The 16,581-nt window shown below is 38.7% G+C and overlaps 2 protein-coding genes and 1 non-coding gene across 3 annotated transcripts; 2 read left to right on the top strand and 1 right to left on the bottom strand.

Moving 5' to 3' along the window:
* Positions 1-155: 155 nt before the first annotated feature.
* Positions 156-227, bottom strand: Trnat-agu (transfer RNA threonine (anticodon AGU)). Its single transcript has one exon. It is a non-coding gene; the product is annotated as a tRNA-Thr (tRNA).
* Positions 228-8,672: 8,445 nt separating this feature from the next.
* On the top strand, positions 8,673-13,541 carry LOC143452469 (alpha-(1,6)-fucosyltransferase-like). The gene is made up of 6 exons (XM_076953460.1): positions 8,673-8,863; positions 8,942-9,050; positions 9,126-9,360; positions 9,649-9,756; positions 9,906-10,060; positions 13,448-13,541. Exons 1-5 carry the CDS (start codon positions 8,688-8,690, stop codon positions 10,022-10,024), a joined length of 747 nt encoding a protein of 248 aa, XP_076809575.1. The 5' UTR covers positions 8,673-8,687; the 3' UTR covers positions 10,025-10,060; positions 13,448-13,541.
* On the top strand, positions 9,980-15,457 carry LOC143452470 (alpha-(1,6)-fucosyltransferase-like). Its single transcript, XM_076953461.1, has 5 exons — positions 9,980-10,046; positions 13,603-13,669; positions 13,776-13,891; positions 14,001-14,166; positions 14,310-15,457. Exons 2-5 carry the CDS (start codon positions 13,667-13,669, stop codon positions 14,619-14,621), a joined length of 597 nt encoding a protein of 198 aa, XP_076809576.1. The 5' UTR covers positions 9,980-10,046; positions 13,603-13,666; the 3' UTR covers positions 14,622-15,457.
* The last annotated feature ends 1,124 nt before the right edge of the window (positions 15,458-16,581 follow it).

Genomic DNA, 16,581 nt, shown 5'->3' with positions numbered 1-16,581 from the left:
AGTAAATGTATTTAGCTATTTCGAATAAATAAATCAATACTGCAAATAAAAGGTAATTAAGCAACTGGAAACCACCTTTTCGCTGGCAGTAAGACGACCCTTTGACTGACGAAAACAAACATTTCTGCAAAATGTTATCCTAAAAACAAAGTTGAAGGCACCACCGGGGTTCGAACCCGGGATCTCCTGTTTACTAGACAGGCGCTTTGCCGCTAAGCCATGACGCCATTCGGTGGAGATAGGCATAGTACGAATTCTCATACGATCGACACGCGAAATCTTTCAAGTCACAAGTGTTTTTACTAAAAGTATTCAGGCAATTTTCCCTTCCTATAAAAACAATGACATCGGCAAAAAAATACTAAATAAACAAATTCAATATTGCTAAAGCAAAATTAATTTCCAATCAATAAAACATTACCAAGAGAATAAAAAAAAATTGTTCATACTTTCGATGTTGAAGTCTAGGATAGGTCAAGCAACTTTCGTAGAATAATTAATTTCATCAAATTATTACTAAAATTAACGCAAAGCTTTAACAATCCAAGAAAATTTGTTTATACCGGCATTTGAGAGAAATAGTTAAAATTATGTAGTCCTTGTCGGTTCAGCAGCCGAGTGGTTACTTAGAGCGTTGGACTTGCAATAATACGGCCCGTGTTCTGTTTACGACACCCAGTGGCGCTACTGTTAGAATGATGCCCTAGGTTAAGGCATTAACGATGCTTGCTCCTATTCAGTGAACCTGGTAAACAGCTTTAAATTTGGGCAATACGATATAAAAAAATCCCAACAAGAAGCAAATAAATAGGCGTTATAGGCGAATCTGATGTAGATCTTTGACGTAATAAGTAATTTTAATTAAAATGCATTCAAATAAAATGATATATTTTAAAACGTAGGATTAACTGTGACATTTTTGTGTAAACAAGCAAAGATATTGTTGCAGTATTCTTGTGGAAAACAGCTAGAAGTTAAGAGTCTTTTTTACCAGTTAGCAAACTATAGTATATTATGGGATGATCCCACTTTCATAATAATTCAGTAATAACTTCAATTTAGCAGAACAAGGGAAATAACTCAGAGAAGAGAGAATTTCCAAGAGCCGAGAGAAGTACTAGCAAGTTCTGAAGGGACAAGCCCTTGCAGAGCCTCGCCGGCCAGAGCTTCCAGCATAACGATTTTAACCAAGCTTAAAGTTTTATATCATACACGTCAGCCAATCAGCTAACGCCATGTTAATTTATCGTTGCTACGTGTATGTGTGTACTATCTATTATTCTACGAATCTACGTTATCCAAACATTTCATCAAGTACACTTCAAACTTTACGCCGTAAAACAACGCTACTTGAAATACTTCAACTACCGTCAGCACGCTACAAGCTTTGCACATTACTATCTGCCTGGAGAAAAATCAAAACTTTTGCAATGCCAATATATATAATTATTGCAATGTTTCTACATGATCCCCACAATATAATTCCCCCCACTCAGAAAAGCTTCGAGGTAGGAATGTTGGTTTTGGCATCTTGCAATCCTTGAGAATAGAGCATTTGTTTGTTTTCTCCAGTCAGATTTGTGCAGTCATCACAGGTTACACGAATTGATACATGCAATAGAAAAAATAGCAGTAAACATTCTTCACTAATACTATGTTATATAGAAGGGTTTTTTTTAATAGTTTGATATGTTTTTGTTATATACTTTTACCATAAACCAAAGGAACATAAAAGAATCGTAAATGTAGTTGCACACAAAACCTAACACAAAGTTTGAATAAAATGATTGCCATTATAACCAATGCATTTCAATATTGTGACAAAATGATATCGGACAACGCGTTTGGTTTACCGAATTGTTATAGCAAGATAATGTAAGTACAAGGGTGGGTAAGGGTTAAGAGGGTTTGCATAATGCAGGAGAAGAAAATAAAAGTTCGATCAGTCTGAGTAATATGCTTAATATCGCGATTCGCCCCAATTCGTTTTCTGCTTGCATTTGTTGATGCAAGTTTATGCGGTACCCATTTGTGAATCGAGGTTATTACGGGATATAGTCACAAATCAACAGATTCTGACTTATACAGGCTAGCAGTTTGCAACCTGGTATATTATGACAAACAGGCAAAATAATCGTACGGCGTTTTTGTTAACGCTTGTACTTATGTAAGTCATTTATGAAGCAATAAAGGTGGGTTAATATAAAACGTAGCTAAAAGTGTTTAGCGTAAGAAAAGATTAAAAGAATGCTTTGTAGGTAGACAATGGGGTGAAAGTGACCGTTGATAAGTATGTGGCTTAGTTAGCCTGTGTCCGTGCAAATAAAATAAAATAAAAAATCATCTACCACAAAACATGATATGGAAAAATAAGTATAGATAGAAGTCGACATGGGGATAAGGAATACATTAACTTTTAATTCAAATTGAATTTCTCCATTATGATTATGATGCGCGGTTTACGCAGAACAAATATAAGATATAACTACAGTATGAATTTATATGCGCGTTGTCCTTGGGGACATAAATTTATGAGGTAAAATCAGAATAAGAAACGTATTTAATATTTTTGTTATTAATAATCCTGACATATGTGCGCTAGCTAATATCTAATAACACCAATAACATGCTACGATTTATTCAGAAATGAGTAATGTACTTTACCGGCTAAGAATTAATCGGGTGCAGAATCAAATGTAGAAGTGTCCACAACAGATTGATAACTTCGTTCTTCTTGATGATTTTTCTTCCATTTTTCTTTTGAGCGATGCTTGACGCTGGTCGGTGTTGGTTGCTGGATTTGGCTAGTGTTGGCTAGCGTCGTCATCATCGTAATCCATAAGGCCAGTAGCATGATAGTCATTGTTCGTTAGCGAGATTTCTTTCAACTGGTTACTTCGAGAATTTTTGAAATGTCTGCCGCAATTTTCTCGCTAACAGACGGTTGAATGCAATTTTGTCTCTCGATCCTAATCTGACTCCAATTTGCACCTTTTATAATCGAATCTTTCAGAAGTGCATGTGTTCTTCTTCGTTTGTAGAAGAAAGACGGGGTTACCATTTATGGTGATCCCACTTTCATAATAATTCAGTAATAACTTCAATTTAGCAGAACAAGGGAAATAACTCAGAGAAGAGAGAATTTCCAAGAGCCGAGAGAAGTACTAGCAAGTTCTGAAGGGACAAGCCCTTGCAGAGCCTCGCCGGCCAGAGCTTCCAGCATAACGATTTTAACCAAGCTTAAAGTTTTATATCATACACGTCAGCCAATCAGCTAACGCCATGTTAATTTATCGTTGCTACGTGTATGTGTGTACTATCTATTATTCTACGAATCTACGTTATCCAAACATTTCATCAAGTACACTTCAAACTTTACGCCGTAAAACAACGCTACTTGAAATACTTCAACTACCGTCAGCACGCTACAAGCTTTGCACATTACTATCTGCCTGGAGAAAAATCAAAACTTTTGCAATGCCAATATATATAATTATTGCAATGTTTCTACATGATCCCCACAATATACTTAGAAATATCTCATATTACTACATACTATACTACTATATTACTACTATACTATATTACTACTATACTATATGTTACTATATACTATATAGTAACCAGCAATGTATTTTCAAAGTGTAAAAAGTCGTTTCTGAACAAATTGGCATCCACCTACAAGGTTTTCCTTTTCATGCACGTAGATTACATATCAACTGAACAAACTGTAAATTTTGGAATGTACTGTATTTAGTTGCTAGTCATTAATATTTCAATTGAGAATGAAAGATCATAGCCTATTTTAGCTTAGAGCTTGGTTATATTTTCAATAAATATGGAAAAATTATTGAATTTTTGAAATATTGTTAAAGAAACACTGAACCATTCCTTAAGATAATTTACACAGCAACAGTCTTAGATTAGTTCAGATTAATCGATATAATATGACTGTCTAGAAACCGAAATCACCTACACCTGGAAAAGATAGAGCTCATTTTAAAAATCTTAACTTGCCTAACAAGCCTCAAAAATATATAAGGATTTTAGTTTTAAATTCGAATACGCTTTTTCTGATTGATATAATTAATACAATATTGTAGTCTTGCGGAAAGGTAATTCCCGCCTTTTGCAATGAAGCGTAAATTGTTCCGTTTGGTTACGCCACATCTCCATCACAATAGAGTAGGAAATTTTCAAAGCTCAGAAAAAAAATCAAAATTTTTAGGTTTTTTCGAAAACTCAAGGTTCATTCCGAATTTTATCCAACGTTAATATTTGGTCCAAACAAAGAAGAAATCTTGTGAATGCAAAGAAATCTCTTCAAGGCCAACGTTAAAATTTTTACTGCCTTGTAAAACAGGCGGCGTTTAAAATATGACATCGGGCCCATGACAAATAACTTATTAGGCCCTTTATTTCGGTAAAAGTTTACGCTTAAAGACCTGCAAGAAACCGACATTAGCGTTGTTCAACCTGAGAACGAAAAAAACAGCAATGATTTTCCGTTAAACGTTTTAACATTATTAAAAGTTTAGAAACGAAAACTTGAGCTACGTTAAATAACGACATAGACATCTTGTTCCAGGGACTGTTTTGTGAAGACGTAATTGATTGTTTACAGATTGTCCAAAATACAACATTAAAATTACATGGTTTGTTCGGTTATTTAGATTTACTTTGAGCTAAGGAATGGTAAACATAACATTCACATTGTTGCTGGTAACTTCACTTAGCTTTAACGTCACATTCTGGTATAGCTTTCTGATGTTCCCAAACGGTTTGCAAAAGAGATATGTTGTGTTAATTTACATATTACATCGATTTTTATTATGTTTTCTAAACATGTATATTTTCATACAGGCCACGATCAAGTTGGTTTCATACCACCCAATACCTGAAGTCCGAAATGGCAACGATCATCAAGCTTCTTTGTCAGTGAGATTTAACAAAACTTCAACTAAAGGTAATCTAGCTAATACGATATTCATTAAAAACATACCTAATGTAACCAAACTTTTTCTTAACCAGGAATCTTCCCGCTCTAACGGCTAGTCACTTAGCCGGTTTTGCCTTGTTAACTTTTAATGGCATTTTACTTAATAAAAACGATCATCTCTCACTAAAACCCAAAACGTAACTGAAACTACACTCGCCCGGCACTTCCCAGCCGCACGCAACACCACACCAAAACAAATTCCAAGTAATGAGAGAGAATCAACGTGGGACGCTAAATACTAATTAAGCCCTCGGGGTAGCAAGAAGAGACGTCACCAGTGATCGAATAAAAACACGTGTACATATAAACAAGTAACACATGGCAGAACGTGAGCATGCATAAAAATGACTAATGCGAACAACAATGAAATAAAACAAACATAAAACTGACACAACAACAAAACACGTCCGACTAAATCAATCAATAAAAGGAGTTCAGAAAAACAGTGTACATTGTGATTGCTATAAAACGGGTGCATAAAAATAATCCCGTGACATCCCCCCCAGTCCAGTTCTTTTCCGGCCCCGGAAAAGTTATTCAACATCCGGGTAAACGACCATCGTTCGTAGCTCCTTGTTAATCGTTTGGCGCCCCGTTGTTGATGTGTACCACGCAACCCAAACCGACCGTCCAGCTTGGTGAACATCCGTCCCTGGTGTCGCTGACGACTCCACTGCACAAAAATCACTCGATTGGCTCACTTCGTGATCGTACCGAGACAAACTTACGCCCCAAATGAGCTGCTTGCTGGCTGAAGCAGACTCAGCGGCCTGCTCTTCGGGAGCTGGAGTTTCAGCAGCTTGTTCTGCTGGAGCGGACTCAGCGGCCTGCTCTTCGGGAGCGGGAGTTTCAGTAGCTTCTTCAGCTGGAGCAGACTCGGCGGCCTGCTCTTCGGGAGCGAGAGTTTCAGTAGCTTCTTCGGCTGGAGCAGACTCAGCAGCCTGCTCTTCGGGAGCGGGAGTTTCAGTAGCTTCTTCGGCTGGAGCAGACTCGGCGGCCTGCTCTTCGGGAGCGAGAGTTTCAGTAGCTTCTTCGGCTGGAGCAGACTCAGCAGCCTGCTCTTCGGGAGCGAGAGTTTCAGTAGCTTCTTCGGCTGGAGCAGACTCAGCAGCCTGCTCTTCGGGAGCGGGAGTTTCAGTAGCTTCTTCGGCTGGAGCGGACTCAGCGGCCTGCTCTTCGGGAGCGAGAGTTTCAGTAGCTTCTTCGGCTGGAGCAGACTCAGCAGCCTGCCCTTCGGGAGCGGGAGTTTCAGCAGCTTCTACCGCACATATACGTTTTCGTACCGCGAAAGCCAACGAAGATATTGCTCTGTCGGCATCGAATTGAGTCCCATTCAATACTCGACATTTGTTACTTTCCGTAGAACAAATGAGCTGCCTCGCTTCGGTACCTCTTTTCACCAACTCATCGTACTCCAAGTCGAAAAGCGACAAGTCTCTGCCTCGTACATCCCAGCTTAAATCTTCATCCAAGCTGTTAATTAGAAGATGCTTCTTTAAAGCAGGATTCGCTTCAATCGTCGTGCAATAAGCGTCGAAGCGGTTGAAAAAGCTTAGGAAATCTTCGTTGGGCTAATATTTTGGCGGCGGAATAGCAAAATAGATGCTGGACATCGTGAAACTTCCAAACGTTTATGGGAATATTTTCATTGACTGCGGGATCCTGGCGCGCTCGCCAATTGTAACCAAACTTTTTCTTAACCAGGAAACTTCCCGCTTGACAGCCAGTCATTTAGCTCTTTTGCCTCAATAACTTTTAATTGCATTTTCTTCGATAAAAACACCCATCTTACTTCTACAAAACCCAAACGTAACTCAAACTACACTCGCCCGGCACTTCCCAGCCGCACGCAACACCACACCAAAACAAATTCCATGTAATGAGAGAGAATCAACGTGGGACGCTAAATACTAATTAAGCCCTCGGGGTAGCGAGAAGAGACGTCATCAGTGATCGAATAAAAACACGTGTACATATAAACAAGTAACATATGGCAGAACGTGAGCATGCATAAAAATGACTAATGCGAACAACAATGAAATAAAACAAACATAAAACTGACACAACAACAAAACACGTCCGACTAAATCAATCAATAAAAGGAGTTCAGAAAAACAGTGTACATTGTGATTGCTATAAAACGGGTGCATAAAAATAATCCCGTGACATCCCCCCCAGTCCAGTTCTTTTCCGGCCCCGGAAAAGTTATTCAACATCTGGGTAAACGACCATCGTTCGTAGCTCCTTGTTAATCGTTTGGCGCCCCGTTGTTGATGTGTACCACGCAACCCAAACCGACCGTCCAGCTTGGTGAACATCCGTCCCCTGGTGTCGCTGACGACTCCACTGCACAAAAATCACTCGATTGGCTCACTTCGTGATCGTACCGAGACAAACTTACGCCCCAAATGAGCTGCTTGCTGGCTGAAGCAGACTCAGCAACCTGCTCTTCGGGAGCTGGAGTTTCAGCAGCTTGTTCTGCTGGAGCGGACTCAGCGGCCTGCTCTTCGGGAGCGGGAGTTTCAGCAGCTTCTTCAGCGGGAGCAGACTCAGCGGCCTGCTCTTCGGGAGCGGGAGTTTCAGCCGCTTCTTCAGCTGGAGCAGACTCGGCGGCCTGCTCTTCGGGAGCGAGAGTTTCAGTAGCTTCTTCGGCTGGAGCAGACTCAGCAGCCTGCTCTTCGGGAGCGGGGGTTTCAGCAGCTTCTACCGCACATATACGTTTTCGTACAGCGAAAGCCAACGAAGATATTGCTCTGTCGGCATCGAATTGAGTCCCATTCAATACTCGACATTTGTTACTTTCCGTAGAACAAATGGGCTGCCTCGCTTCGGTACCTCTTTTCACCAACTCATCGTACTCCAAGTCGAAAAGCGACAAGTCTCTGCCTCGTACATCCCAGCTTAAATCTTCATCCAAGCTGTTAATTAGAAGATGCTTCTTTAAAGCAGGATTCGCTTCAATCGTCGTGCAATAAGCGTCGAAGCGGTTGAAAAAGCTTAGGAAATCTTCGTTGGGCTAATATTTTGGCGGCGGAATAGCAAAATAGATGCTGGACATCGTGAAACTTCCAAACGTTTATGGGAATAGTCTCATTGACGGCGGGATCCTGGCGCGCTCGCCAATTGTAACCAAACTTTTTCTTAACCAGGAAACTTCCCGCTTGACAGCCAGTCATTTAGCTCTTTTGCCTCAATAACTTTTAATTGCATTTTCTTCGATAAAAACACCCATCTTACTTCTACAAAACCCAAACGTAACTGAAACTACACTCGCCCGGCACTTCCCAGCCGCACGCAACACCACACCAAAACAAATTCCACGTAATGAGAGAGAATCAACGTGGGACGCTAAATACTAATTAAGCCCTCGGGGTAGCGAGAAGAGACGTCATCAGTGATCGAATAAAAACACGTGTACATATAAACAAGTAACATATGGCAGAACGTGAGCATGCATAAAAATGACTAATGCGAACAACAATGAAATAAAACAAACATAAAACTGACACAACAACAAAACACGTCCGACTAAATCAATCAATAAAAGGAGTTCAGAAAAACAGTGTACATTGTGATTGCTATAAAACGGGTGCATAAAAATAATCCCGTGACACCTAAAACGTGTTATTATACGATGTTGGTGTTATTTCTAAAGCAAATATCCTTATACGTTGTGTGGCGGCCAAAAATGTTTTATTTTTTAGACCAATTTACACTTGTCAAAGCAAGAAATTTGATTAAAAGAGCTTACTCGGTAGCGTTCGAGGTGAATGAGTTTGTGAGAAAATATTTTAGTAAGGATTTGGACTTGACAAAGAAGGCTGCCCTTGAAGAAGATTATTTAACAAACTACCTTCCATTTAAGTAATGTCCTTGTTTTTGTCCTTAAACTGGTTCTAAAAATATACCATTAAAATTTAACTGTCTAATTGTTGTATATAGCGACCTCACACGAAAAATGAAATTTCTTGTTGATGTCATCCATAATGAATCTCAGAAGGAATTGTCGGACCTTGGAAATGAAGTTCAATCAAGAATTCACAAGTTACAGGTAACCTTTTAATGTTATATTGCACAGACCGTATCTCAAAACATGTTAAAACGCCGGGGTCTATCGTTTTCATAGAATCCAAGCGACTGCAAAACGGCAAAAAAGCTGGTTTGCAAGTTCCCTTATTGTGGGTTGGGATGTCAGCATCATCACATAGGCAACTGTCTATTAGCTGCGTTAGGTACAAATCGTGTAATGTTGGTGGATTATTCCAGTGTGCCATACCCTGGAATCCAGAAAGTTTTCCTTCCATTGAGTGACACATGTTCGATGGAAGATTTGCCAAAGCAGGTTGATGAATGGAAAGGAGGTAGGAAGCTTTTATAAGCACTTATTTACACGTTTACTTTGCATGTAGGTAAAGATATAAGTCACAATACCTTGAATTGTTTAAATTTTTATATTTTTACCAAAACTCATATATATGAACATGTGAAATTTGGTGTTTTAATCAATTGAATTATGTTAACTTTACAAGTTTTTCTTGTTTGCTGCTGTTTAATTCGAAAATGTTTTGTTGTTAACAAGTTACTACAGGACATTCTTAATACAGTATATTTTTATAACATTTGTACTGTAAATACCTTTTGCAATTTAGATTTACAGGAGAATTATGAACACATTCAAGTAGTTAGATTAGACCTAACACATGAAACGAGCCCCAACACTCGTTTTAAGGGGTTAACACTTCCCAAATTTCTGGAAGGTAAATCATGTTACACTATAAAATCTTTATAAAAATGTATGTCACTGACGTCACAAAGATGTGTTGGTTTTTGTATAAAATTGAACAACGAAAGCATCAGTTTGTTTCGTTTTAAGTTTGATTTGTGTTTTTGTTTGTATTTTTAATAGAAAAAGTTGAGTTTCCTCACGACGATCCAAATATGTGGTGGATCGGGCAAATAATGGGATACCTGCTTAGGCCCAGTCCGTGGATTTCTGTCAAAGTGCAAGAAATCAAAAAAAACTAAATCTTACTCATCCTTACGTGAGGTATCAAGAAAAAGGTACTACGACACCTTATCGAAAGACACTTTATCGAAAGACACTTTATCGAACGACACCTGATCGAAACGACAGCTGATCGAAAGACACTTTATCGAACGACAGTTAATCGAGCCGACAGTTGATCGAAAGACACTTTATCGAAACGACAGCTGATCGAACGACATTTTATCGAACCGACAGTTAATCAAAACGACAGTTGATCGAACGACACTTTATCGAACCGACAGTTCAAGCAAGATTTTAGCGTGTTTCTCAAACATTGGAACAATGAGCCATTGTGATGTGCGGTCTTTGTAATGGTGTGCATTAATGAATTGTGATGTATATATCATAAAGTTGACGATTTATATTTTATATCTATATTTTATATTTGTATCATAAAGTGTTCGATTTCGCATGGCGGCCGGCCCGCCCACATATTAATAAGATATCACAAGAATACGCACGAGAATTACTAAGTACGAGATTGTCTGTACAGTAGACTAGACTAGTCATTATAGATACAAAGAGTAAGGAATTGAAGGCAAAATTTAATAGCAAGGGGCATGTCGCTGTCTGACTTTTACACAAAGTAGCTTCTTGAAAGTGGTCTTTATCCCAGCTTGACCGACAGCGCAAAATAAATGGCTTCGATGCTTGGTAGCACGTACACATGTGAACAAATGTTTTCAACAATGAAATTCACGAAAAGCAAGCTAAGATCACGCATTTCCGACGCCTATTTAGAAAATGTTCTGGCTCTTGCTTCATATGACTTGCCACCAGATGTTGAAAAACTTTCACAAAGCAAGCAGCATCAAGTGTCACTTTAATGCTGTGTTGTTGAAGTGTGAACACAAATATTTTGCTCTTTTTGTGATTGGTACGATTGAGATTGCAGCAATGTGGTGTAATATACTGAAGTGAGTGTGAATTATAGTATTAATGAGGCATCAGGTAATTAATGAGGCATCAAGTTGTCAATGAGGCAAGTTGCAAAATAAAGGTCAAACTTTGCAAATTTTAAGGTCAAAGTTAAAAATTTTTGGGTCAAAAAACTGGTTGCCCTATTTATGAGTTATATGACTATTATAATTACATTATTTGATCATATTGTGTATACTTACATTTCCACACTATTTGATTTTAGACATCTTAAGAATTCTTGTAATTTTTTCCACGTTAATAACGATTGTATACATATCGAAATGGAATTCATTTTAAGTGATAAAGGCAAACGAAAGTTGGCCTTGGACGGTTTCTTGTACGTTCGTGACAAAACAACAAATGGCGTAACTTACTGGAGATGTGAGGACTACCTCAAATGCAAAAGCCGTCTATCCACAGCCGAGGACGACAGCCTCAAGAGAGCACCATCTGAACACAGTCATCCACCAAACCCTGCACGTGTTATAGTTGCAAGAGCACAAGCCAGCATGCGAGATCAAGCAATCAATTCAGATGAACGTACCTCAAACATTATTCAGAGGGAAACGCAGGATATATCCTTAGCCACCGCTGGTGCTCTCCCTAAAGCAACATCATTAAAGCGGATGATACAGCGAAAGCGCGTATGTCCAGAAGGAATCGGCTTGATGGATGAACTCCGCGTGACACCGAGGGGAGAAGCCTTCGTTATCGAGGAAGACGATGAGAACGAATTCTATATGTTTGCGTCTCAAAAGAATCTGGATATACTGAACAAATGCGCTAATTGGTTTTGTGACGGTACATTCGATGTTGCCCCACTTGGATACCAGCTGTACACGATAAACGCGCTGGTCGATGAAAATCGCACGGTGCCACTCGTATACACCGTTACCGAGAACAAATCTGAAGCTGTGTACAATCGCATCTTTGGTTTATTGGAACAACAGCGACCAGGAATAGCCCCAGAAACCGTAACAATAGACTTTGAAATGGCAGCATATAATGCTCTTTCTTCCAGCTTCCCTCGGGCAGAAATTCTCGGCTGCCTTTTCCATTTTGGCCAATGTAGCTTCCGGAAAATTCAGGCTCTCTCTCTGCAGCGGTGGTTCAATGAAGATGCAGAGCACGCCCTTCGCATAAAATGCTTCCAGGCACTGGCATTCGTTCCGCCTGAAGACGTTGTACAACGGTTCGAGGACTTCCTGGCCACGTTCAGTGACGACGATGAGCAGCACTTGTCTGAATACATTGACTATTTTGAAAATACTTGGATTGGACGATTGTGTCGCAGGAATCGTCGTCAACCTCTATTTCCTATCCGATGTTGGAATGTCTTCCACCGGGTTCAAGATGACCTTCCACGAACGAATAATAGCATTGAAGGATGGCACAATGCGTTCAGCAAGCGTGTCTCAATATCCCATCCGACGCTTCGCAGACTCGTCAAAAAAATTAAGCAGGAACAAGGTTCCAACGAATTGTTTATTGAACAATTGAGTGCTGGAATCGATGGCCCACCACGGAAGAAGCGCTACGACGCTGTCAACCAACGTCTGAGGAGCATAGTTGAAAATTATGACTCAACAAATATGGACATAAAAAGTTATCTTCAAGCAATTGCACACAACTTGTGATTAAATGAATGCGATTGAAATGTGCACTTCGTCAGTTGTCGTGCTTTTAACAGTGCATGTTGTCAGTTCTTTTAATAAATTGTCGTTCTTTTAACAGTGCATATCGTCAGTTGTTTCAATAAATTGTGGATCTTTTAACCCTATCCTAACCAGGCTCGCGAGTTTACTAAAAAAACTAGGTGTGGCCAACCCCGCACACACATTTGCAATCGTTAATTACTAGAAACCTATGCGTCGTAGACGATGAGATTATTACAGGTTAGTAGAAACATCATCTGGCTTCCTGTATACATCATAATTGTAAAACTAAAGAAAGTGAATTTAGTGTAAATTAGGTATTTCTAAAAGTGACACATTTCTATAAATTCTTCTTGTTACGCCGCGCCCCCGCTGTGAAAAGAGAACGAAAAAGAATAGTTAGTCAAGTTATTGGTGCGTAAATGAGTAATACGTTTCAATGCGGAGAGAGAGCAAAATTATATAAATATCACAATATCTCAAAAATTACAAAATCTAACTTTATCAAACAAACATGGACAGATAGCTGAACATCACAATGACCCATTGTTTCAATGTTTGAGAAACACGCAAAAATTTGCTTGAACTGTCGGTTCGATAAAGTGTCGTTCGATCAACTGTCGTTTTGATTAACTGTCGGTTCGATAAAGTGTCGTTTGATCAACTTTCGGTTCGATAAAGTGTCTTTCGATCAACTGTCGTTTCGATCAGGTGTCGTTTCGATCAGGTGTCGTTCGATTAAGTGTCTTTCGATAAAGTGTCGTTCGATTAAGTGTCGTTCGATAAAGTGTCTTTCGATAAGGTGTCGGGTCACGCAAGAAAAAGCATTTGGACCACAAAAGCAGAATAAGCTGAATATTATACAATAACTTTCGTTACAAATGTTCAATGGTTAAAGACTTAGACTAAACAATATAACAATTTTCATGTAGAACCTTTATAAGCTACATGTATACAAAGCATTAACTGTTTCATTGCAGCATTCACGTTCGAAGAACAGACAAACTTGTAAAAGAGGCAAGAAAATTCGAAATTGAAGAATATATGGTGAGTTTTAATTATCATTTTTCTTCTTTTGTACTTTTGTTAACAAAAGTCGTCTTTTCGTAATAAATAAATTTTGTCTTTATATGTTTAGACACTCTATTTGCAGGATCCTGTTGTTGCCTGGTATAATAGCCAAGTAGGAAACGCAAGCAATTATACGAGACGAGTTTATGTTGCGAGCGACGACCTAGCGAGTGTGATACCGGACGCCCGTAATAAGTAATTATATGTCTACTATGGGTACAGCACATAGCACTCACACCAACTACAGTGTAGTTTTTTCAGGCAAGTTATGAACATTTTACTGAAAACTTCCGTTTGGTAACAAGTATCCTAACTACGACTTTGTGTATAATACTGTCGACGATAAAAAGTTATTAAAAGATATGAAACAAACTGTCCAAAGCCGACAGACAGAAGATGAACTTGTTGCGATAGTCTGTGATTTAATGATTTTATCAGAAAGCGACTATTTCGTCGGGACATACAGTTCTAACGTAAGTGTTTCGTAATTAAGATTTGATGTTTAACCGGAGGTATTTAGTTTATAATTCCACACGAGCGTATGAATTTATGAGGCTCTCTTGTGTTTGGATCATTTGTTTCAAGTTTTTTTATTCATTTATTTTTTGTCGAACAGGTCGGACGTCTTATTACGCAGCTCATGCATTCTTCGAGCGACGCCACTTTTAAGTCACGCTCGATCGATCATCGAATGCATTATCATCGGGGACTTCCCCTAACTTATCGGGCGGTTGAAGATTTTTCTGGTGGCAAAGGGGAACTTCCTTTCTCCGCTGGAGAGACGATTGTTCTCACATCATCCATTGAATCTCCTTCGTACAAAGGGTTCGGTAGAAATGAAGCTGGTCACGAGGGCAGCTTTCCTATGTATAAGGTTGAACAAATGTTCACCTTTGTACAATATCTTGCTTTAAATAACACATTTTAAAGAGTCTGTTTAATCTTATATTTGCGTAACAAACAATTCATTGTGTGCATTGTTTTTGTGCTTTATACTTAAAAACGACAAGTTGTGGCGAAATGATGTGACTGGCTGGAAACCGAGGTCGCCTATATAAGTAAAGAGTAGAGCTCATTTTATAAAAACTTTAAAGAACCTTTTATCCTGTAAATCTTTGAAGAATGCTAACCCGTTATGCTAATGGCAAAGCATGATATGTTTTGTTCGTAGCGTCATCAAATTTTACTGTCAAATAACGTTTCTTTTAGTGATTAGATTTTTCAAAAGTTAAATGATAGTATTGTTTATCACAACCGCTATATTGTGGCGGATTTAAATTTTTATTTTTAGTGTTTCTTTTGCTTGGAAGTCAAATATTGACAAACTGAAATGCAGATTTTAGACGTTTGACATCGTTTCATTGTTGCTTTTGCTGGTGTAAGATAGATGACAATTTAAGCATTAAAAATGCTTGCTGACTTGTCAGCAATATTTGACTTTGTATTTTCCCACCATAAATTAGTCGCTAAATGAATTTTAGTCAATACCTGACTTGTGTTTGTTGCAGACATATTGTTTAGGATTTGAGTGTCAAACAGTCTTTTGTCTTTATAGAAAATTTGGTTGCTATCTTCATTTTGATTGTAAGTTTTACTTAAACGTTAAAGGAAATTTATTAAATGGCAAAAGCGATGACAATAATTTGTGGATATGTGATAATAACACGGTATAATTACTAAGAATAGCAAAATATTGGAATTAAAAATGTGTTAAATTTTTCAGTTTGTCAGGGTTAGCAGGCTTTGGGCCGGCTTTAACAAGTGCAGGAACAAAGTTTAGAACCGATGCCCGTTGCCAAGTTTAAATAAACAATGTATTATTACAAAAAATATTTTTCATATGACAATGATAACGATAACGTCGCGTGTACATCAGAGCGTTTCCAGCTTTTTAACCTTTGACTTAATTGGCAACCACTAAAAACCTTTAAGAAACCGCGACTTTTAAAAACTAACTGCTAATTTTATGCTAAAGCTGCAAAAGTGCAAATTTTTAGTGATCGTTGGAAGAGCTCAAAAGATCGTTGTAATTCCTGAAAACACTTTGCACTTAGCGGTGCAGTAAAATCCAAAGAGTAGCGTTTTGAAATCAGTAAAATGAAAAGTTTTGTGGCGAAATAATATTTCGCACTATTGTTTGTTTGTTTTTCGTGCATCTTCCCACGCTTTTGTTTGCTTAAGTTATCATTTAACTTTTATTCTGTTTGTTGTTTCTCTTGATGATCTGATTGTATTGATTTCGCTTGTCCACTGTTTTTTCACGTTGTTTATACCGCCTCAAGTGTTTTGATGTGGTCCAGTGCAGATTCATACGTGTCCTGTTTTCGGTTGGTCTCCCGTATGGGCTTCAGGCGGGAAAGGTGAGCTGGCGAGAAAAACGTGGCTTTCATGCAGTCGTGGTATGGGCGGTTAGGAAGAGGACCTGTCGTGGATGTTGGTCACTCAGAACTGCCCTGGTTGCTTTATTATATTTTACAATTTTGATTGTAAAACGTGTGCACCGTAAGTCAAGCCCCAAAAGCGGAGTGGAGTGCTTTTAATCTGATATCGAAATACAATCTCACTACGTTAAAAGAGGCTTGTTGGCTTTGAGTGGGCCGTGAAAGCGGTGGAGAGGGACCTGGCAATAGAAAATCTGTAACAGTTTCATTAAATCCTTTTCAACTGATCGGATCTTCAATCATCAGTTGTGAACAAAAATTAACTTAAATATTGTGAACATTTTAAATGTAGCGGATTTAGACGGAATTAATTTCGGTTTAGCAGAAATCTTTACAGCTTCACACGCTGGTTAAATTTTCACTCATTTTGGCTGTGGTGATGGATTCAGGGGTGGACACCTGTACCCGCCCCGTTGGCGTTTCCCTGGCGGTTGCGTTGAAGACAAT

This window comes from Clavelina lepadiformis, chromosome 4 (genome assembly GCF_947623445.1).
Source record: "Clavelina lepadiformis chromosome 4, kaClaLepa1.1, whole genome shotgun sequence".
In the NCBI taxonomy this organism is placed as follows: Eukaryota; Metazoa; Chordata; class Ascidiacea; order Aplousobranchia; family Clavelinidae; genus Clavelina; species Clavelina lepadiformis.
The sequence above is the reverse complement of the archived record's forward strand: the minus strand, read 5'-3'. Positions and strand labels throughout refer to the sequence as shown.

Coding starts and splice junctions, on each gene's coding strand:
- LOC143452470 (XM_076953461.1), top strand. Junction 13,892..14,000: donor CCGGACGCCCGTAATAAGTA/ATTATATGTCTA, acceptor TGGTAACAAGTA/TCCTAACTACGACTTTGTGT. Junction 14,167..14,309: donor TCGGGACATACAGTTCTAAC/GTAAGTGTTTCG, acceptor TTTGTCGAACAG/GTCGGACGTCTTATTACGCA.
- LOC143452469 (XM_076953460.1), top strand. CDS start 8,688: ATGTTTTATTTTTTAGACCAATTTACACTTGTCAAAGCAAGAAATTTG. Junction 9,051..9,125: donor CAAGAATTCACAAGTTACAG/GTAACCTTTTAA, acceptor TCGTTTTCATAG/AATCCAAGCGACTGCAAAAC. Junction 9,361..9,648: donor GGTTGATGAATGGAAAGGAG/GTAGGAAGCTTT, acceptor TTTGCAATTTAG/ATTTACAGGAGAATTATGAA.